The sequence below is a fragment of the Nuphar pumila genome, chromosome 3 (genome assembly GCF_984573655.1).
Source record: "Nuphar pumila chromosome 3, dmNupPumi1.hap1.1, whole genome shotgun sequence".
In the NCBI taxonomy this organism is placed as follows: Eukaryota; Viridiplantae; Streptophyta; class Magnoliopsida; order Nymphaeales; family Nymphaeaceae; genus Nuphar; species Nuphar pumila.
In genome coordinates, this window is record NC_143251.1 from 16,766,356 (window position 1) to 16,790,059 (window position 23,704).

The 23,704-nt window shown below is 40.7% G+C and overlaps 1 protein-coding gene across 1 annotated transcript; it reads left to right on the forward strand.

Annotated features, from left to right (window-relative positions):
* Positions 1 to 2,600: 2,600 nt before the first annotated feature.
* On the forward strand, positions 2,601 to 15,408 carry ALDH11A3 (aldehyde dehydrogenase 11A3). Its single transcript, XM_089998931.1, has 9 exons — positions 2,601 to 2,987; positions 3,218 to 3,411; positions 3,503 to 3,631; positions 4,630 to 4,749; positions 5,385 to 5,521; positions 5,611 to 5,766; positions 13,891 to 14,269; positions 14,530 to 14,646; positions 14,910 to 15,408. Exons 1-9 carry the CDS (start codon positions 2,843 to 2,845, stop codon positions 15,021 to 15,023), a joined length of 1,491 nt encoding a protein of 496 aa, XP_089855057.1. The 5' UTR covers positions 2,601 to 2,842; the 3' UTR covers positions 15,024 to 15,408.
* Positions 15,409 to 23,704: the final 8,296 nt, after the last annotated feature.

Genomic DNA, 23,704 nt, shown 5'->3' on the forward strand with positions numbered 1-23,704 from the left:
TAAAATAACATATGAAAAAGGTAAATATGCTTTTGAGGAAAATATCTAAAAATAATAATAATTGACTTTTGTCTCACTAAGCAAAACCCTTGTCCATCTATTGGGAAGGAAAATGGCAAAACAAAAGCATTGTAGACCAAGCAATACCCTTAACTTTAAACATGATCCCTTGATCTTGGGAGACACTTTTGGTGGTGTCTTTAGAGCTTGTTGATTTCATATAGTTTTGATGAGAGATTGTTGAGCTGACATCCTTTTCCTTCCTTTCTCATCTTGGGTGAAACTAACATCTAAGCTTCATGGTAGAACAAGATCATGTAAGGAAGGAAACAATCAACAGGATCTAAAACATGAAGAGGAAGGGGGAGGGAAGCTTAAGGTCGACCTGTCAGAAATACAAAATCCTCAAGTCACCACTCACTCATGAAGCTGATGTTGTGGAATGCTAGAGCCATGGGAAGGAGGTGGGCCCGGAAGCATGTAGCGGGAATCATAAAAGAGAATGAAGTGGCGTGGAACATTTTGTACAGTTTTGTTAGGGCTTACATTAGCTACAGTTATTGTAAAGCTCAAATTTTGATTAATAATAACACAAGTAGCGGGAGCGAGAATGATCAAGATTTGGAAAGATCACCCCAGATTGGGTATACAATTTCAACCATTATTTGATCAATGAACCGGTAGGGGTCCGCCTAACTCCAGCTTACCTTTCAAAAAAAAAAGGAAGAACAAAGTCATGTTCACACAGAACGTGTCCCTTACTACTTTCCTTCTTCTTTTCATGTCTAACTCCATTCATACCTTTTCCTACACAGGAAGAACTTCCATGAAAAACCTGAGCAAACAAAAGTTTTTAGAAATTTGTGGTCTTTTTTTTTTAGTGTTTTTTGACAGAAAGCTGGGGTTAGGCAGACCCCTATCAGTTATACAACTATACCAACGTAAAGTGACATTCACTAACAGAACCTGTCAGACAAGCCTGTACCAAATCCCCTTCCCTTCCATAAAAATGAAACAAATAAACTTTTAGTGAAAGAGAGATAAGAGGAGGCAAACAGGGTAAACAATAGATCACTCATTAAGCTCATGACCTTGAAAATGAATGGTTTTCCTGAACATTTTGTCTGCTCATTATCAACACAGCTACCATGGCCACCAAGTTTTTCCCAACAACACTATTTCCCCACACCCACCCCTAGGGAGCAGGAACTATAACAACCACAAGCTTGAGGTGACAAGTAAATCTACCAATCCATACCTGTCACATCATCTCCACAAGACTCTTAACAGCCAAATCTTGTCCTCAATATATATAATCTATGTATAAAATATATCATATAAATATATAATATGTAAAACAGCTTACACAAGCCGAGCTTGTCATATTCTTACTCGGCTCATTTACCTACACCAGATGGCTTGTAGCTCAGCTCAATTTCTGAGCCGAGCTGAGCAGGTCAGGAAGCTGCTCATCTCAATTCCCAGCCCTACCTATCAGGTTAGAAAAATATGTGAGTTACAACTAAAAATATGAATCTCAGATCTCTATTTTGGAGAAGATTTAAGATTCAGCATTTGTTTCCCATGAATATTAGCAAAGCCTCTACACTAGATTCAATACATGGATTTGAGATCTAGGGCAATAAAGAACACCCTAAGTTTTCTCCTAACATGACTTGGTAGTTCCATGATACAGAGGAACACTGATGAGAGCCTGGACAAGTCAGTCCTTTTCAGTCTCTGAGCAGCCTTCAAGCATGGAAGGATCTTACATGTACCCAATTGAGCTCATACGAGTCAAAATATTAGCGAGCACTGATTGTGGGTAGGGCTGGCAAACAAGTCAAATGAATGGAACAAAGGGTGTTCAAGCTTAGCATGTTCTTGTGATATGTTAAGCCAAGCCTCGTCCGAGTTGAATGAGCTAAGCTCAAGACAATTCATTTTTAAAAAAGAATACATTTCTTAAGATTGAAAATAATTGAAATTTGAACTTAATTCTAACCTATCGAGTCAAGCTCAAATTAGATGATTTGCAAAATAAACATATTGTCTCAAAGGTGTAAGCAATAGGATTTGAACAAACTTATCATTGCAAGTTAAACACTTCTCCAGCTTTAATTGTGAGTCTGTGGGAGTGTCCTTGAACCGGAGTCCGGTTTCACTCATCCCCTATGACATCCCCCATCTTCATACCTCTCTTAAATCTTATGATGTAAGTTATTCTGATCAAATCTGACCATATCTATGACTTCAACATGGTAGATTTAATAAGAATTGACTCTTAGATTTTTTTTTTTGTCAACAGTTGATTTTTTTTATTAGCCAAAAAATTTCTGCACATAAGTCGAATTTAAATCACATCTATGAAATGCGATTTAATAAAAAACAATTCGCATCAATGAAATCGCAAGGAGTATGAAGATGGGGTGGCATAGGGGATGAGTGGAAGAGAATTGCTCAAACTGAACCCAACTTAGGTGAAGTGGTCCTGTAGGGACTAGGCCCTCACAAGAATGGCGGGTGAAAGAGTGTGTGGCTGGCAAAGGAGGGAAGGTGAAAAGGTCAGGTTCAATACTTAGTGGGGGTAGGTGCTTTGCTTGGTGCGTTGTCGTCCACCTACGTGCGTGAATGCCATCGCTACATCAGGATCGCGTGGCCTTCTTTTCTTCCCCTCTGTACACTCCCCTCTGTACACTCCCCTCTATAAAGTCGGTAGGACCCTTCCCTCCCTTTGCCCTCTACCACTCGCCGCTCGCCGCTCGCCGCTCGCCGCTCGCCACCACCAACTTGGGAAGGGAGTCCCACACTTCCTCCTTTTCACTTCCAGAGAGAGAGAGAGATGGCAGGAACCAGCGTCTTCTCGGAAATTATCGACGGAGATGTGTACAAGTATTACACCGACGGCGAATGGAAGAAGTCTTCCTCCGGCAAGTCCGTCGCCATCATCAATCCCACCACCAGAAAGCCTCACTACAAAGTTCAAGGTCTCTCTCTCTATTGAGTGCAGTTTGTAGAATCGTTGTGTTTTTGGGGATCACTGTGAGAATTTTGTTGTGGGCGGAAGTTTCTATGCAGGCCTCTTGCACAGCTGATGGAGTGGCTCCAAAGCTTGAGTGGTGCTTGTTTTTCTTAGAGTTAGTTATGCCGTACGAAGAATAAGGCCTTGTTCTGTTTTTTTTTTTTTTCATGTGGGTGTCTGTTTTCTGCAACACAGCTTGTACGCAGGAGGAGGTGAACAAGATCATGGAGACGTCGAAGGCGGCGCAGAAGGCGTGGGCGAAGACGCCGCTCTGGAAGCGAGCGGAGCTGCTTCACAAGGCCGCGGCCATTCTCAAGGAGCATAAGAACCCGATCGCCGAGTGCCTGGTCAAAGAGATCGCCAAGCCTGCGAAGGATGCTGTGACTGAGGTGGGTATGCTGAATTCGGATTTGCTTGAACTTGAATTGTGGTTGTTTACTTTGATTTCTTGCTGATCTTGCCTTTTTCACCTGTTATTAGGTTGTGAGGTCGGGGGATCTGGTGTCTTACTGTGCAGAGGAGGGCGTGAGAATCCTGGGCGAAGGGAAATTCCTCGTCTCCGATAGTTTCCCTGGAAACGAAAGGACTAAATACTGCTGGTCTTCGAAGGTCTCTCTCTCTCTCTCTCTCTCTCTCTCTCTCTCTCTCTCTCTCTCTCTCTCTCTCTCTCTCTCTCTCTCTCGCCAAAACACACACACGTGCTTGCAATCAGGGAATTTAGTGGAATCGGAATCCAATGACACTGAATACTTTGGCCACAGCTACAAAGAGGGATTCAATGGAATTGGATTCCCATGGCACTGCATTCCCTGAATTGAAATACCCCAAAAGATCTTGCTCTGTTACTTGTGCCAATTTTCAGCGTGAAGTGCCCGAAGTGCTTTGCCGGGTGATTGTTCCTTTTACAAAGTGCGTGATCGGTAATCACAGCCAGGTTTTGCAGCGAGTCACTGGTTTCTAGCTGAATGAATACTCATCCAAGCTTATCGGGGAAATAGAAAAGGAAAAAACACTCATCCAGATATCATGGTGTGTGTGTAAATTCCACTGTGGTATTTCTGGTTATGCACCATATAAGTTCTCTACAGCCATATCAACCTTTGATCAATTAATCATAGTCGTGAGTTGATGATCATGATGTCGACGATGACATTAGCAGTTGCATGCCATTAATAATTGCCAAAAACAATTTTACTTTTTTATCTTATGGGCTAAGTGATTCTTAGTAGTTATTTCTTTTGGCAACAGTATCTCTAGAGCTAATGTGTGAGCGACTTTGATGAGGACAACATGGATGAGGATGCTGGGCCAAACTATTTAGGCTCTTGTGTTTTAACTGTGCTATGTTCCTCTATCCTGTGCATTATCTTTATTTAGAAAACGCATCTTGCTTCTTTAATTTTCTTTCTTTTTGTTCAATTTGTTTTTCGTTACTTCTGGAATCCCAAAGAAAAAAGATTATGCTTCCTTTTCTCTTTGGAGAGAATAAAGTTCGTGGTTGGACTAAGGGAGGGGAGAGTTGTGTCCATGGTGAAAGATTGAACTAATTTTTCTTTACATGTCTTGGCTTACATGGAATCGTGATGTTAGGTTGCTTGTTGCTGCAGATACCTCTTGGTGTCGTCCTTGCAATTCCACCTTTCAATTATCCTGTTAACCTTGCTGTTTCAAAAATAGCTCCTGCACTTATCGCTGGAAACTCCATGGTTCTTAAGCCCCCAACACAGGTAACCTGATAACTAACTAATGGTTATGAGTTGATTATGAATGCATGCATGGCAATTTTGACCAATGTTGTCAGAATTGCTTTCTGAATCAAATGGTTTTCCAAAAAAAAGCCCGAATCAGTCTGAAATTGAATCAAATCAAATTGAATCGTTTTGAATTGGTGTTTTAAAAAAATACAAATAATAATAATAATTCATATATATATATATATATATATAGAGAGAGAGAGAGAGAGAGAAGCCAATTCAGACCTGATTCGGCCCAGTTCAGCTGAACAGTTCCTGAATTGGCCGATTTTCTAAGGGGGGTGTATCAGCCCCATATCAAATTGAAATATGGCCAATTCAATTCAACTTTGACGACATTGGTTTTGATTAATTTCATTTGCTTCCCTGTTTCAGTGGTTACTGCCTCAAGACATGAAAAATATCTAAATTGTGGCTTATTATAATTATGTTATTTTTTTCAGTGATGTGTATCCCTTCCATTTGCTCTCATTTTTCTCCGTAGTACTCTTAATAGATGCTTGAATTTTTGGTAAATAAAAAATGCCACCATTCCTTTGTTGAGAAAAGAGAATATGCCATATCTGATATTCTAAAATTCAACCATGTTTTGTTGTCATTTTCTGCAGGGTGCAGTTGCTGCTTTACACATGGTGCATTGCTTCCATCTTGCTGGTTTCCCAAAAGGTCTGATCAGCTGTGTCACTGGGAAAGGTTCAGAAATTGGAGACTTCCTCACAATGCATCCAGCTGTGAACTGTATAAGGTAATTGTCTTGCCTCATATTGATCTGCTATCAGTCTTATATACTTGCTTCTTCCTACTTTTGATCAACTTCTTCCTTCAATTTTACAGTTTCACTGGAGGAGATACAGGAATTGCAATCTCGAAGAAAGCTGGCATGATCCCACTTCAGATGGAACTTGGAGGGAAGGATGCATGCATTGTGCTTGAAGATGCCGACTTGGATTTAGCTGCAGCCAATATAGTGAAAGGCGGCTTCTCTTATAGGTATATGTCTGTTGTTAAAAATGTAATATTAGTTGTAGTTCCTTTAGTCTTTTAGTTTAGTTGTGTTAAAATGTAAAACTGTACATACATATATATATATATATATATATATATATATATATATATATATATATATATATATATATATATATATATATATATATATATATAATATTATATATATAAATACATTTTTCATTTCTTTCTTTTCTGTAATTTTTTTTCTTTATTTTTATTTTTTGTCTTTATGTCATCTAGTTCAGTTTGAACTAGAATGACTGTTGCTAGTCAAGTCCTGTCTAGACTTGACTAGCAATAAAGCTGTTGGACTGACACAGTCCAACAACTCTTAATCTATATCACATGGGTGCGGGTGCGGCACAATTTTAAAATTTTTGGACACGGGGACTCGGCAAAATATATATATATATATATATATATATATATATATATATATAATTTTATTTTATTTTTAAAATGCCACAGCACAGTCTGTGTGTCTGTGCACAGTCACAGACTGTGACTGTGCACAGTCACAGGCACAGTCCACAGCACGACTGTAAGGGTCGCGCCCTCATCAGCCGTCTTCGAAGAACGCGGAAGCCGATCCTCCTCGCTGCATCAAAGTGGTATCAGAGCGCAGCCTTCCTCCTTCGTCAGCAGTATGGCTCAAGAGGCGAGGAACGATCCTGCAAGTGGAAAAGAGCGAGAGGAAACCGGTAACGAAGATCCAATGATGCGTATGATGGAAATGATGACCAAAATGCAAGAAAATATGTTGTGCATGAACAAAGAAGTGGCGGGGATATCAAAATGGCTGGACGGGATTGAAGGTCGGCTCGTCGTCCTAGAATCGCTAGCAGAGCCGCACACGACGCCAACCCAAAAATTGGGTACTGGAGTGGGCGACAGTATTGTCTGTCTCGTCAATGCTGCAAAGATCGACCCAGCCCAACTGAATCGTCAGCCTGCCGTGCAGCCGGAGGGCATCGGGGAGGATCTGCGTAGGACTGCCAGCCGCGAGATGCTACAACAAGGGGTGCCGATGGTCGGAGCCCTCCAACCGACCCCGGGGCCCATTGGAGACCCTCCCGTCGTCGGTCTGAGTACGCAGGCTTGGCACCGACCCACGGCCCAGGGGCTGCAGGCCAGACATGGCCTGCAGGGCCCGAGCGTGATGTAGGGCCTGACTGCAGGCGCGCTTGCGTCAGCCCGGGTCGGGGGTGGCCTGTCGACCCTCCTAGCACCCGTGCATGGGGGCTCGATCGCAGCCCACCAGCGAGTAAAAGGGAGTGATCCCTTGTGGATCGGACCGAACCCGGTAGGGTTCGGCCAAGAGCCGAGATTAGTGGGGCCCGGATCCGGGTCCTGGGGACCATCCTTTGGGTCCCCGGGAGCGGTTCCATGTCTTGAAACCTCATACCCGACCTACCCAGTTGGGTTCGGTTCGCTCCGAATCAGACCCAACCCACTACTTTTGATCCCCAAAATGGATTCAATGCCGACCCAAACCCATATCGGACCCGGACGGAGCTCCAGTTTGAATTTGAGCTCGGTCAAAACCAGACCCATTTTGTTATGGATCAAGAATCGAGTTCAAACCAGGCCTTGTCACATCACAACTCGATCCATGATCCTACCTATCCCACTCTGGGTCCGACGAGTAGTTTAGGACTTGACCTGATCCAGATCCAATCGGGTGAATCGTCCCAGTATTACACCAATCAAACCCAATACCCGTATCAGACCCAACCGATTAACCCATCCCCGATCCAGAACCCAGTACCATACCCGCCCCTACCTCTACCCTAACCCAACCCATAACCCAGACCCATATTACCCCGTTCCTACCCACCTAACGCCTGAGACCCAACCGACCCGTCTACCTTTAGTAGGATCTCCTGTCATATCGGTGCCATAACGTCGGCCACAAATGGACCCAAGCAAACCAGACTGAGGCCGTTCCCAGCAGCCACCATGTAGATTCAGCAGGGACCGGTGCGACTTGAGCGTCGACCACCCGTTGTTGGAGTTCGTTAGCACCAGTATCCAGGCGAGCAGTACCGCGCAGTGGGTGATGAAGCAGTGTTGGATGACGACGCTTTCTGGAACGAGTACCCCGCAGGAATAGTGGAGACACGTCAGCAGAGAGCACCAGAGCACCCCTCTACCTATGGAGTGAAGCTAGACCTTCCAGAGTTTGCAGGACGATTCGATGCAGAGCAGTTCTTCGACTGGTCCTATGTCGTACAGTTTTTCTTCGATTACCACACAGTAGTTGAGCACTGTTGTGTCTCTCTAGCGTCAACTCGGTTGAGGGGCCTAGCACAGACATGGTGGGTTGAGCTGCAGAAGTCGAGGGAGCGGCAGGGACTAGAGCGTGTACAGACATGGCAGGAGATGCAGAGGTTGATACAGTCAAAGTTCGTGCCTTCAAACCATGTCGAACGAGCCTACAAGGAGTATCTGACCTTGCGCCAAGGCACCCGTACCATAGCGGAGTACACTGCTGAGTTTCATCGTCTATCCCTGTGAGTGCAGAGCGAGGAGACCGCTCGCCCGCAGGTCACGAGGTATGTTTCTGGTCTCCGTCCTGCTATTTTTGATGATTTCAGTTGTGTCACAGTCGAGACATTAGATCAGGCAAGCAGTTATGCCATGAATGTTGAGAAAAAATTGAAAAGGAGGCAGGAGTATAGAGTCTCCCGTAGCAATGTCACATGGGTGCGGGTGCAGCACAATTTTAAAAAATTTGGACACGGGGACTCGGCTATATATATATATATATTTTAAAGATATATATATATATATATATATATATATATATATATATATCCTGTGTGCATATATGTGGATATTGTCCTCTAAAGTTTGGCACCGGCATGAGTGTTTTTATAAACTTTGCAAATTGTACTTTTGCCCTTGCAGAAAGGGGGGTCCGGGGGCTCCCCCCGGCGCGGGTTTAAGACTCATGTTATGTATTTTTTTTTTTAAATATATATAAAAAGATCATTTTTTTTTTTGTTTTTTACCCTAAAATTGACAAAATTAGACTCGGTCAACGTTGACCGAGTCCAAAACAAGGACGGACTCGGCCTCGACTCGTTGACCGAGTCCGACTCGGCGTTGACCGAGTTCGGGCCGTGTCCGAAGCCGCACCCGTGTCGGGGCGTGTCGACTCGGGTGCGGCACTTCCCTAGTCAAGTCCGTGTGACATAGTCCTGTAGTGACCAGTCCAGTCGACCTAAGTCGAGTTTCCCAACCAGGGGAGCGAGCTCCCCTAAGAAGGAAGACTCAAAGTCTATCCCTAGGGTAGATCCTAGCAAACCCGATCAGTTCGAACCTGCATACAATACCAGATCCAAAGTCAAACCTAGTGAGTCTACCATCCGTTGTTTTAAGTGTCAGGAGTTAGGACATGTCTCGTCTAGGTGTCCCACCGTGAACAAGAATGCCCATCTCGTCGAGGGTATCATTGAGTCAGCATTCGATAGTGAAAATGAGGGTGAGTCATTGATTGAAGAAGAGGATGAGAGGGGAGTCATAGAGTTTGACTGCAACGTCGAGAATTTATTGTCCATTCGTCATGTTTTGACCGCACCCCGAGAGTCGACCCCCGCAAAATGGTTGTGGAACATTTTTATAACCCGATGCAACTGTGAGGGTCATGCGTGTGATGTTATTATCGACACTGGTGCGTCTGAGAATATGGTGTCCGAGAGTGTTGTGTCCACTTTGAACCTGAAAACGGAGAAATTGTCTCAACCATACAAGATGGCATTGTTCAAGAAAGGAAACGAAGTTCCCATCACTCAGCGTTGTTTAGTTCGGTTTTCCATGGGGGAGCATTACCACGATGAGGTGTGGTGTGATGTAGCCCCTATGAGTGTGTGTCACATTCTTTTGGGTCGTCTCTGGCAGTTTGATCGCAAGACTGTTCACGATGGCCGTAAGTAAGAACACGTACTCTTTTATTTTTAAGGGCCACAAAATAGTCCTCCCTATCAAGGAGACCGATTTTCCCACTGTGGATAAACTTGAGCGAGTTCCTAGGCTCGTGGGCCTCTCTTACCGGTCTTTCTTGAGCCATTGTCGGGAGGATGGTTATTGTTATGCCCTGGTGGCTAAGCCATTGATGAGTACGTCTTTGTTCGTTCTCGCGGACATTGCCCCCCCTTGTTGAGGAGTTTCGCGATATTATGCCAGATGACCTTCCTGACGGTCTACCTTTGATGAGGGTGGTGCAACACGCTATTGATTTTGTTCCAAGATCGTGTCTCCCTAACTTCCCCGCATATCGCATGAACCCATCCGAGCATGCCGAGTTGTTAAGGCAGGTTCAGGAGTTACTGCAAAAGGATTTTATTCGCGAGAGTGTGAGCCCTTGCGCAGTACCGGCTCTGCTCACTCCTAAGAAAGATGGGTCCATGCGCATGTGCGTTGACAGTAGAGCGATCAATCGCATCACTGTCAAATACCGTTTTCCTATTCCTCGATTGGATGATATGTTTGATATGTTGGTCGGTGCCTCTATCTTCTCCAAAATTGATTTGAAAAGTGGTTACCACCAAATCCGTATCCGAGAGGGGGATGAGTGGAAGACGGCATTCAAGACACGTGATGGATTGTATGAGTGGTTAGTCATGCCATTTGGGTTATCCAATGCCCCGAGTACCTTCATGAATATGATGATCCAAGTGTTGTGCCCTTGTATATGGAAGTTTGTCGTTGTCTATTTTGATGACATTTTGATTTATAGCTCATCTTTGTCTGCTCATTTGAGTCATCTGTGTCAGGTCTTAGAGATTTTAAGGAGGGAAAAGTTGTATGTCAATGCCAAAAAGTGTGAGTTTATGACGTCAAGTGTCGTATTTTTGGGTTTCATTGTGTCATCTAATGGAGTTAAGGCGGACCCCGCCGAAGTCCGTGCGATTGTGGAATGGCCTACTCCAAAGACTATAGGAGAAATCCGTAGTTTCCATGGGTTGGCCACTTTCTACTCGTTTTGTGAGAAACTTCAACACCCTCATGGCCCCCATCACGGAGTGCCTAAAGGGTACTAGTTTTCATTGGACATCTGCTGTGGGAAAAGCCTTCATGCTTATCAAAGAGAAAATGACTAGTGCCCCTATCTTAGCCCTTCCTGATTTTAACGTAGTCTTTGAGGTTGAGTGTGATGCCTCTAAAGTGGGAATTGGTGCAGTCTTGAGTCAGAACCGCAGACCCATTGCTTTCTTTAGTGAAAAACTGACTCAAGCCAGGTGCCGGTACTCCACTTACGATGTTGAGTTTTATGTCGTGGTACAAGCCCTTCGTTACTGGAGGCATTATCTTATTTATAAGGAGTTTGTCTTGTACACGAATCATGAGGCGTTAAAGTATTTGAATAGTCAAAAGAAGTTGAGTGCTCGTCATGCCAAGTGAGTCAGTTTCTTGCAGGAGTACACATTCACTATTCACCATCAATCAGGCACTCTGAACAAGGTAGCTGACGCACTTAGCAGGAAGAATAGCCTCTTGATGACTATGTCTATGCAGGTCATTGGGTTCGAACAGTGCAAGGAGTTGTACCCGACAGACCCTGATTTCTAGCAGGTCTGGGAAGGGTGCCTCTCCCCTAATAGCACAGCTGACCCACGATTTAGTATTCATAACGGTTACCTTTTTCGAGGTAATAAGTTATGTGTGCCTGCATTCTCTCTTAGACTCCAATTGATTTCCGAGTTTCATGAAAGGGGACTAGCTGGGCATTTTGGACATGATAAGACGTTCACACTGTTAGATGAACGATACTTTTGGCACAAAATGCGCAAAGATGTTGTCAAGTTTGTTCAAAGTTGTCGAGTGTGTCAAATGTCCAAGGGTCAACGGTAGAATAGTGGTTTGTATAATCCGTTGTCCATCCTTGAGCGGCCTTGGGAACATGTTTCCATGGATTTTATTGTGGGTCTTCCCAGAAATTCACGTCGTTTTGATTCCATCTTAGTTGTGGTTGATCGATTTTCCAAGATGGCGATCTTCGTCCTGTGTAAGCGAACCATCGACGCCTCGTTAGTAGCCTCATACTACTTCAAGGACGTGTCCCGCTTTCATGTGTTACCCCACACGATCACCTCAGATCGTGACAGGCGCTTTATGAGTTATTTTTGGAAGTCGTTATGGGCCTTATTGCAAACCAAGCTCCAATTAAGCAATGCTTACCACCCACAAACCGATGGCCAAACCGAAGTCGTGAACCGCACCCTAGGGAACTTGCTAAGGAGTTTAGCTGGGGAGAATGTCAAAACATGGGACCTAGTCTTGCCGCAAGCTGAGTTCGCCTATAACAGTTTCATCAACAGATTCACGGCCAAGTCTCTGTTTCAAGTGGTTTATGGTCGATCACCCACCCACGTAGTAGATCTAGCACCTGTGTCCATTCTCCCAGACCCAGCACCAGACGCATTTGATGTCGTTGAATACATATGTGACATTCGCAGACAGGTCTGAGCCAAACTTGTTGAGAGTTACGAAGCTTACAAAGATTTCGTAGACCAAGGTCATCAAGATGTCCAGTTCCAATTAGTATGGGTTTACCTGCGTCCTGAGCGTTTCTAAGAAATACGACCCTTTCAAAATTATTCGGCGATTGGGTCTAAATGCCTACCTCCTTGAACTGTCCGAAGATTGACACATTTCGCTTATCTTCAATGTGTCTGATCTATATGCTTACTGTGGTGACAAGTCGTCAGAGTCGACTTCTTCCCAACCGGGGGAAAATGATGCAGAGCAGGACCGGGTTCGGTCTACACAGGGTGACCCAGGCGTGTCCAAGGATCTCGACACTAATGGGATGGACGATCGGACCCAGATAATGGATCCAATCGCGAGTCTGGTGCCACGATGCAAGGATGTGGTGCCCCTGCGCACTTACGCAAGGCGAGCAAAGGCCGGAAGAAGCACTGCACAGGTTTGAGCATCCCAGGCCCAGCCGCAACAAGAAGACGTCTCGGGTCCAAGACCGCACCAGAGACCCGGATCTAGTTGACGTCTTTAAAAACCCTATTCTAGGGTTGCAGGCGGCAAAGAATATTGGAGATTGCAGCTGCCTGTGTTTCTGAATTGTTTTCTTTCGGCAGATTTTTCCTTTGCTCTTTTCTTCCTTTCTATTACTTGTTCCCTTTACATTTATTCTATTGTCATTTGAAGCTTACATTGAAATAAAAACAAGCCTCATCGTTTTTCAGTGGGCATTCTTCTCACTTTCTGCACGATGCACGACCGTAAGGGTCGAGCCCTCATCAGTCGTCGTCGAAGAACGCGAAAGCCGATCCTCCTCACTGCATCATTTCCTCTGGCAGATTTCTTTACCAAACCTCTCGCTGCTCCTCGATTCCACTTTCTCTTGAACAAACTTTCGGTTATTCAACCGTAAGTTTGAGGGGGAGTGTTAAAATTGTAATATTAATTGTAATTCCTTTAGTCGTTTAGTTTAGTTGAGTATTCTAGTTAGATTATAATTAGGTTAGGTTTTTACTTTTTTATTTTTGACATTTTTAAACCTTTTGCTTTTTGACAAAAGTCAAAAAGCAACTTGTACTAGAGAGTTGTTGGCCCCCACCGTTGGGAGTCCAACGACTCCCTCTTGGCCTCTGTGTATTATAAATATGGGGTGATACCCCCTTGTAACATGTTTTTTGTGGGTGTGTTCCCATTTGAATAAAGAATATATTTTCCCATTGCTTTGCATACCCTTTTTTGGGTATATTGTATGAACACTAGTGGTTTTTGTGAGTGTGTATTCTTTATGAACCTTCTTGTGAGAGATTTTTTGTGAGTATCATTTGAAGATTCCATTGTGGGTCTCATCTTCTTTCAGCAGTAATGCCATCTATGCCAATACGTTGCTAAATTCATAAGGTTTTTGTTTTCCCCTAACTTTTCAAGTCAGAGAGTGATAGTAGCTTCATGTTTTGATAGATATGAATCCTGAAGAATGATCACCTTCTTTTGATCTTTTGTGTAAGGAATTTGAGATGTAGAGCCAGCCTTTTAAAGGTGTCAATGGAAGGTGTTGAGTGTGAACTAGGGTTTTCTCAACAAGTGCACTCATCTTATACAATACACCTTTTTTTGCCTCTACAGTGGTCAGAGATGTACGGCTGTAAAGGTAGTTTTAGTGATGGAATCGGTAGCTGATGCTTTGGTGGAAAAAGTCAATGCCAAGGTATCAAAATTAACAGTTGGACCACCAGAAGAAGACTGTGACATCACCCCGGTTGTATCAGAGTCATCAGCAAATTTCATTGAAGGTCTGGTTATGGATGCCAAGCAGAAAGAAGCAAAGTTTTGTCAAGAATACAAGAGGGAAGGCAATCTCATTTGGCCGTTGCTGTTAGATCATGTGCGGCCTGACATGAGAATTGCGTGGGAGGAGCCATTTGGCCCAGTGCTGCCTGTTATCAGGATCAGCTCTGTTGAAGAAGGAATCCATCACTGTAATGCAAGTAACTTTGGCCTTCAGGTGTGTCATGCTACCTACCTTTTTGCCTCTCTGGCTTTTTCACCCTTGTTACCTTGATGCTACTATATCATATAAATACGGCTACCGACACAAGGATTATCCATTTTATTGAAGTTTTCATTATGACTAGTATATCGGGGGACATGATATGGGGGCCAAAATGGAGTGTATATGTGTGACAATCACACTAGTCATTCTGGTTTATTAGCAGATCTCTGCTTTGTTGCCTTCTGATGACAACATTTCTTCCACGAGTGCAGGGTTGTATATTCACTAAAGATATCAACAAGGCAATTATGATTAGTGATGCAATGGAAACAGGGACCGTTCAGATAAACTCTGCACCTGCTCGTGGTCCTGACCATTTTCCTTTCCAGGTATGGAATGCAGAATTTACCAACATTTCTTCTGAATGACTTTTGTGTACTTGATTGGTTATTGCCCCTGAAATTCTAGATATGATTACTCTATGGTCTATGCATCTATGTTTGGTTTTTCTTGGCACCAGAGATATGGCTTGTTGCAAAAAAAATGCAGGGTAGATTCATAAACTAAATGCAGACTCGGAAACTCTGTATGTTTTCATTTTCTAGGAATTTTGATAAAGTTTCTTGCTCTGATGAATTAAGATACTGTGCAGGGGCTGAGGGATAGCGGAATTGGTTCACAAGGAATCACAAACAGTATCAACATGATGACAAAGATCAAGAGCACTGTTGTTAATCTGCCAGCGCCCTCCTATACCATGGGTTGATAAGTGGAGGGTGCATGGAGCACAGCATGATTGTGGGGTTGGAAAGTTGCAATTTTCAAAGCAGGTGCTCATAGAGAATGTAAGTGGACCACACAATTCATTGGTTTACTTCGTAAGAGGATCAGAATAATGAGCGCTCGGTATAATGTAACCTGGTAATCAGTGACATGAGAAATGAAGGCCTTCTTTTTCTGTTTCCTTTTCCTTGTTTCTTCAACTCTTTGTCCTTTAAGAGGGATAATAATGTTAATCAGTTTGTATCTGTAATTATGGATGATTATGTTACTCCAACTCCTTGCATATAGAGCCTATATATTCATGAACTAGTGAGAGAACATCAGTTGTTTTTTAGTGAACTTTATATTAATGAACTGCTGTGAGAGCATAGCTTCCTGTTTCTTAATGACTGGAGAACCCATCATTTTTAGGATCCCCTGGACATGCACTGCTTCTTTTTCGGGATCCACCAATGTAAAAACCCTCAGGGTAAACACCCTCAGCCTTTCTTTTGCTCACTAGGTAGCCCTTCCCTTCAATGTTAAAGCTATGAATGTCCATCTGGAGGTTCAAACACAGGATCTCTGGGAACTTATAGACGATTGCATCCATAAAAAATAATGGGTTCTAACAGGCTTTTCACAGACGTTGGATCATGCTGGTGTGCCAGCGTGACCGAGTCTTCATGTCAGGTGCGGTTTCTTCAGGTTATAGTACCACTGAGTTGTACATTAAAATTGGATCCTTCCAAGGCTTAACAGCAGGGAACAAAGCGGTCCATGCTGTTTCTTCGGGTCCTTCTGAGACTTAACAACTTGATTAGGCAAGATTTGGAGGCTTTGTTTATTCTCCAATTACAACAAAGATTGTGAGCTTGGGATGGACTTGAATACTGCAATGGTTCTGGTTCATGTTGAACATTTATTTTAAAGTGATAAACCTCTTTGCCCAGGATCTGTTAACGCTGCTTTTCGACGCATTAGACCGTATTACATGTCGAACTTATCCATTGGTAATCTTCATAAGCTATAAAATAGTCGATTGAAGGCACGCTGGACATCTGGGCCGCGTTCTGTCCAGAGCACACCAGTCCCAAGTTCGCTGTTTGAAATATAACAGCAGGGAACAAAGTGATCCACGCCGGATCGCTTTGTCCCACTGATTCAAATGCGGTACATGCTCGGTGCAGGGCTTAGTTGTTATCAGGTGTATCCTTTCCAATTAAGAATGAAAATACTTATCGGTGGAACTACACTTAAGGTCTGCTGGATTCACATCCATCCTGGTCGCAGCCAATAAGAATTGGATTTTTCCTTGGTTTAGAACAAAAAATAAAATCTAATGTAATTTCGTTTTTCTATATTTTATCTTCTATGAGAATTTAAAATAGAATATCTTACAAAAATGTGCGTAAGTTATCAACTATTTACAAAAAACTGCCAAATGTTTAGATTATTGTATTAACCGTCTAATGCATTACAAATACCCAATGAAGTATATAATGATAATTTTTTGCTCCTGTTTTTGTAAAACAACTCATTTTATGTCATCATATGGTTGTTTTGTTAAACAAATCAACATTTATGGCATCTTACTCGCTTAGTTTGACTAAACAAAGGAAAACTGAATAATTTTAGTACTAGGCGTGCCTTTGAAGCATAAATTCTAAAAAGCAGGCAGCTAAAGGTAATCATCCAAATGTTAGAATGCTTTTGTAAATAGATGATTAATTAGGCGCCCTTTAGTAAATAAGCTCAATAATTAAGACCACAAGGGCTCCACACACCTGGTTGAGTGAGCTTAAGCTGTTCCAAGTTGAAGGTCATGGACATTGCTAGTTCGATACCCATAGCTAGGGGGTGTCAATGGGTCAGGTTTGACCCAGATCCAATTCGTACCAAACCCTATAAGGCCAGGTTTGGTGATAAATAAGAAGGTCCAATTAGAATCTGGCATTTGATTGATCTTTTTCTACATAATGTTTAATAAAATCCCACATCTCGACCAAAAGAGACGAAGATCAAATAAATCCCAGATCTCATCCGATCTACAAGAATTTGAAAAAGGACATAAGAAAGAATCGATAACTGTTTGGCTAACTACATTAAAAAAAATAGATTGGCATCTAGAAGATGAATTAAAGAAAAACCCTAATTAAACCAAATCGTAAATCTACCTTTCAACCAAAACCACAAGAAAAAAGTGCAAAAAAAAATATTGCCTACACCAGAAATCAAAAAAGAAAAAAACCCAACCCTTCCCACAGCATGAGCACTGCTCACATATCATGCAGGTGTAACGCCGCCAAAATCTAACCTTTTAAAAACTTTCACAATTTTGAAAATGTTGAGGTAACATTTTTTTTAATACATTGGTGGGTTAAACTTCTCAAAATGTAATTTATCAATGGGTTTAATAACAGTTACGTCCCAACCCTACCAAGTGCTAGAGGAACTGCTTGAGTGTAAGTGCAGGCTCGTACTCCTAGCACCAGGTCCAATACGAGACCACCCATAATCATACCCGATTGCACTTTATTACACATGAAAAGTCCTAACAGAAATAATGTGAAAATGATTTATCTCAAGAAGGTTAAGACTTTGGGCTGGTCACAAAAGAAAAATGAAAGAATATGATTGTATGGGATGAAACTTCAACTCACATATGCAGAACGAAATCAACATTCATAATGTCATCTCATTCCAAAATATTAACAAGGTTTATAAGTCTTTACAAGTATTTAAAAATAAAATTCAAGACTAGATCTTCAATGGATCATAACAGGTAACAGTGCGGCCCTCGAGTGCATCACGACCCATCCCTCCACATTAGTCCTCTATGATGATATTTGTAATGTTATAGAGAATTAGCACGTACCCGTAAAAAACAAAAATTAAACTTGAAGAATGCAATCAAGTTTGTATTTGTACGAACATAATGTGATTCTCATCATTTATAAAATGATGGGTCAAGGCAATCCACCATCATACATTTTCATTCAATCATTTATTCATTCTCATTGTAACCATTTACATAATGAACAAACAATCAAACATATCAGGTACAATTGCATAAAGAAAATAGATCAAGTCTCATTAAACATTCCACCGTGAAACACACACACTTGTTTTACAAACAATTCAGGACATACAAGTCCATCACAATCATATCATATCCGTTCACAAGTTGCATATAAACAAACATGTCAAATCTTAATCATTCCAGTGTATATTATACGTGCATGCTTATCAGGCAAACAAGATATACAGATCTATGATAATTTATGACATTCACATTTATTAAATGCACAAATAAGAAAGACATGTCAATTCTCATAACCATAATGTGCACTCTTGTATTTTTATACCAGAGGGACATGCCAATCGTAATGACCTTTCTAGTGTATATCACATACACATGTATCTCATATGCACTTCAGTAAACTCCTTGCCTTAAATCATTTGGTCAATCTCATGACCAATTATGCATTCATTTTCATTCGCATGCATACTCATATGCAATGACATTCATAAACATTAGCAATCTACATGTCTACATCATTATGTTTATGCACATGATAGAAGTGGTTCTAAACGGGGAGATACGTAAGAAGGTAGGCATTGCATCCATTGAAAATAAGATGAGAGAGAATCGTTTACGGTGGTTTGGACATATTCGATGAAGGCCTAATGATGCTTCAGTTAGAAGGATGGAGAAATGGGATAATATATTAGTTAAAAGAGGTTGGGGTAGGCCTAAGAAGACTTGGATGGAGATGATAAGAAAGGATATGAATGCTTTGAACCTCACCGAGGACATGGCATTGGATAGAAATGATTGGAGGAGAAGGATTCATGTGGAAGACCCAAAATGATTTTTTTTTTCATATCGCCGACCCCATTTTTTTGGGGATAGGCGTAGTTGTTGTTATTGTTGTTGTTGTTGTTGTTGTTGTTGTTGTTGTTGTTGTTGTATAGAAGTGATTCTAAAAATCCAATGCATTGTTTGTCTTGATTTATTTAAATTCATTTGATATAAAAGAGGGTATAGTCACCTAGAAAGAATTAGCAGGGTGTTCATTATGCTGTGTTTTAGTATTTTTTTTGAAGACTTATTGGTATAAAAGAGGGTATAGTCAACAAAAAACAATCATCAGGGTGTTCATTATGTTGTGTTTTAGTATTTTTTTTGAAGACTTAACTGGGTTTATTTCGAGCGATCAACCTTGTAGTGCAGTAGTTGGGAGATAAACTCGTGGTCCTCGTATCGATCTTAACCTGATACATCGAGGGACTAAAGTCGAGCATTCATTCCTAACTCTATAGATTTGTGGTACTATCGCCTAGGACGTACTGGTAGACGTGTCCCCTTAACCTTTGGGAGATAGGGATGAGAGATGCCTCTAGCTTTTTATAAACTCTCAATATTTCACAAAGCTCGTACTGTCTTTTTCTCTCCAAGGAAGACATGAGATCGAGACAGACCCAGCCATCTCTTTGAGATAAGGACATATCTAGCCATTTTAGAGAGGCCGAATTTACCAATGCCTCATAAAGACCCATATTCCTAGGTCATATTTTATTAATGTCATAGGTTACATTTCAGTGCCATGATTTCATTTACTGACTACATCATGCCCATATGCATGACTTATTCACCCATGCCCTTACGCATGATACATGTCATTTTACCCATGCTCTTATACATGATACATGATACATGACACATGACATAATTCATCTAGGATCATATGTATGGTATATGTCATAGTAAATTCATGATGTCATGCATGATTCATGATGCAATTTATCAATGCCCTTATGCATGATTCATTCATAACATGCTCACATCATATATCATGCCTTGATGCATGAAATACTTAATTCATATACTAATCATATGGTACGCATGTCATATTTCTATATATGGCATGCTTCACACTCATTTATTCCATTTAAGCATCACAAAAATCATGGGTTTACCCTAAACATATGCATAGCCCTTGGCTTGTGCATGATATCAACTCTAACTATAAAAGTACTTTATATTTTTGTTATTCTAAAGTCATGTCAAGTATGACCTCCGTACTACAACAAGAAAAACACTTCAATTCTCATTTATTCAAATTATACTCTACATGACTCTAAACTCATTTCAATATTTGCATGGTGTGTTTCATCATGCGCACTTCCCAATGCCATTTGCTTGATTTTATAATTATTGTATTTTTTTCCAATGTGCATAGGCTTGTAGCCATCTAGATACTTAGCATTAAGTATCACTTACTTTACAAACCTGCATAGCATTTCACATAGGCAAATAGAGAAATTATATAAGTATTATATACATATCTAAAACTAGAATTTATATTTGCATATAACTATATTCAAATATGAAATTAACGATGTACGCACACTTACTCAAAACTGAAAATACGATATGTATGTTAACTCATTTAACTATGCACAACCGCACATGATCATATGCATTTATGATACATATAATGACACAATCAAAACTATAGCATAAATATACACATTACCCATTTAAAAATTGGGATTTAAACACATATAATCATTGCTTAAAAACTTATTTTGAAGTGTGCTGCCCATTATGGCATTCAAATCTAAAAAAAATTCTTTCTTAGGCAGTTCATCGAATACTTAGCGTGTGGTAGAATTCCCAAGGCAAAAACTGAATTTTCATCATATGTAGAGTGTAAAACAGAATTTATTATGTTACATAAACAATCAATATTGTGTATCTAAAATGCTAATCAATATTTATTTAACATAATCTAACTATTAAGCATACACATTACCTATTTACGCAAAACTAGCAACTGGGCTACATGCATAAACCTAAATACGCAACAATATCACATGCTTGCAACCAAATAAAACTAAATATATATTCTACAAATTCAGTTTGAGGTTTTTATCCTTATAGACGATGAAAATAATGTAGCAAATTCTAAAAACCTAAGGGGTTTCACAATTCTATGAAAACTGCAACAACATCAATACACCAAACATTTGATGTGCGGTTGCAAACACTAAGAAACTCCAAAAACTGTAAGTATAGGCTGCTGACTGGGGCATTTTATACTTTGTTGTGACATCTTTATTGTTGCGTGCAAGGGTGAGTTGATTCCTACAAAAATCATCACCACTAGGGAATAGGGTGGGGCGATTTTGATGGCCCAACACCAAACCTCAAAATCGTGGGTGCTAAGGCTGGTCGGCTGAGGTTGTCCCTTCAATGGGCATCCTCCACAAAAGTTTGCATGCCTCCCAAGATACTCTTACGTTTCTGCATGGCCTCTAATGGCTGCAGCCCAAGGTGGTCGGCTAAGAGGAAAAATCAAGAAAAGATAGAAGAAGTAGAAGATTGATGAAGGAAGAAGATACACACACCAAAGGGAATCAAGCCCTAGGTGGATGGAGGTTGCTGCTGTTGGTGCAAATCCCAAGGCAAAGTGAGAGGGTTGTTCGTTGTGGGGTTTGGAAAAGAGAAAGAGAAGAGAGGGGAAATCGGCTAAGCCCAAAAAGACTCCCTCTTCCTTTTATGTGCCAAACCCTATGTAGGTCTTTGGTTTGAATCAGATCCAACCCATATCCAATAAGTTAAAACCCACTCCAGTTGGGTGCTAATCCCTAGGTGGGTCCTCAAATGGACCAGTTCTCACTCTAAAAGTGGGTCCAATCAACCGAGTCCAAAAATGAAGTTTGTGAATCCAAATTGGTTGGCCCATTTGGTTAAGTGTTCAAATGGACCTAAAATGTTTTCATAAAGTTATTTTAATCACAAAAAAAATCTTATTTTATTAATATTAAATACTCATAAATGGATAATTTTAAATATCATTTACCAAGGTGCCCATACCATAAAAATTTAATCGTAGGCTAACTAATTACACCTAGTTAACCTCAAAACACTGTGAAAACACTTCAATTAATCACAAATACCATTAAATATATATAATTATAAATTAAATATAATTAATATTTAAATGCCCAAAATAAAACTAGAAATGTCAATTATACCCCACTCGGCCAGAAATGAGCAAGTGAACATGTATTTCATCATTAAATAGAATTTAAAACTCAAAGATTGATTTTGACTCAATTATAAGAATGTTCATTTTATTTATTTATAACCCCAAAAATTTATTGGCTTTACAGCAAGTCAGGGTGAACACATGCCTACCTTCCCACAATATGGCGCTACCTCTAGTCTCAACCAAACCAGACCCATTGACACTTTTACCTATAGTCGTAAGGCTTAAGAGAAGTAAAAGACATTATGCGGGACAGTTAGGGATGGCAGTGGATCGGGGCAGAGGCGGGGGACAAGGTCTCTACCCCTACCCCCACCCAGTCTCAAAATTTTGCCCTCCATTCTCGCCTTCATCCCCCGCACGGGTTTTGATTTTAACCTCCATCCCAGGTTCATTCCCCCATTTCGTGTCTTTCATCCCTGGTGCAAACAAGAATAGGCGGGGCAAGGTTGTATTTCTCTAGTCCTTTTGCCACTGCCGCCTTCGACCATTAGAGGAAGGAGAGAAATGGGAGCTCGCACGACTTGTTAGAAGAAAGAGAGAAGAGTGATTCGAGGAAGAGTTTTATGTTAGGGTTAGTGGGGTGAGTTTTATGAAATTGATTTTTAAAGATATATTTTTGATAAAACGTTTTATGAAAGAAAGACACCAAATAATAATAACCGGCTCACACTAGGGTGAGATCCGGGTCGAACTCAGGGAACAGAAGAAAACTTTGTATTCTACAAAAATCTACGCTTTATTGCCTTAAAAATAAAAATAATTAATTAACTAATCAACTGAGAGTACGACCCTCCATGGAGGGCTTAAACAAATAATAATTAGTTACAGGTCTTTTACATATTCAAATTAATAAAATAAACAACCCCAATCTAAAAAAAAAAACAGGGTCTTCAGTGCTTGGGCTTCTAGTCCCTTAATTTGCTACTGCTTTAGATAAATTCATAGTTATAAGTGTATGACAGCAACCTGGATTTGTAGGCTCATATACTATTCCCTCACGTGATAAGGGCTATATTAAGGGGTCCTCTGAGGGGCTAAAAGAGCTCTTTTGAGGGCTCAAAAGGGACTTTTAGGGACCTCAGAGGGGTCTTTAAGAGCTCGTTTGAGGACTCACCACACGTATAACCAATTCTTTGCAAAATAAAAAACACAAAATAAGCAAAACCACGAAAAAAAAATAATACCAAAATCTAATATTGCAAACACAAAAAATCAAGAACAAATCTAACAAACTAACTATCATGTAAAGTATAAACTAACATGTAACAAACTAAATCACTAAATGACAAAATAGCTAATTAACTAAATAACAATCAAGAAACTAACTAATAACAAATTAACTAAAAGATAAAAACTAATAATAAACTAAACTAAACTAACAAGACATACGAAATATGAATGTAAGCTAATAACAAAATCTGAAAATAAAATAAAAGCTAACCTACTAATCTATCTAATTAATTAAATCAAATTAAAACTATGAATTAAAAAGAAAGCAAGAAACTGGCTAATATTTTTAACAAATTAACTAATTTAATTATAAGATTAAATTAAAACGAACTGAACAACTAAATCTAAACTAATTAATGGCTGCTAAAAATAATAACTAACTATGACAAAA

Bases quoted from the DNA above. Each gene is read 5' to 3' on its own strand.
- ALDH11A3 (XM_089998931.1), top strand. From the start codon at position 2,843: ATGGCAGGAACCAGCGTCTTCTCGGAAATTATCGACGGAGATGTGTAC. The intron at 4,750-5,384 runs GTAACCTGATAA...CATTTTCTGCAG, and splicing joins TTCTTAAGCCCCCAACACAG to GGTGCAGTTGCTGCTTTACA. The intron at 5,522-5,610 runs GTAATTGTCTTG...TCAATTTTACAG, and splicing joins CCAGCTGTGAACTGTATAAG to TTTCACTGGAGGAGATACAG.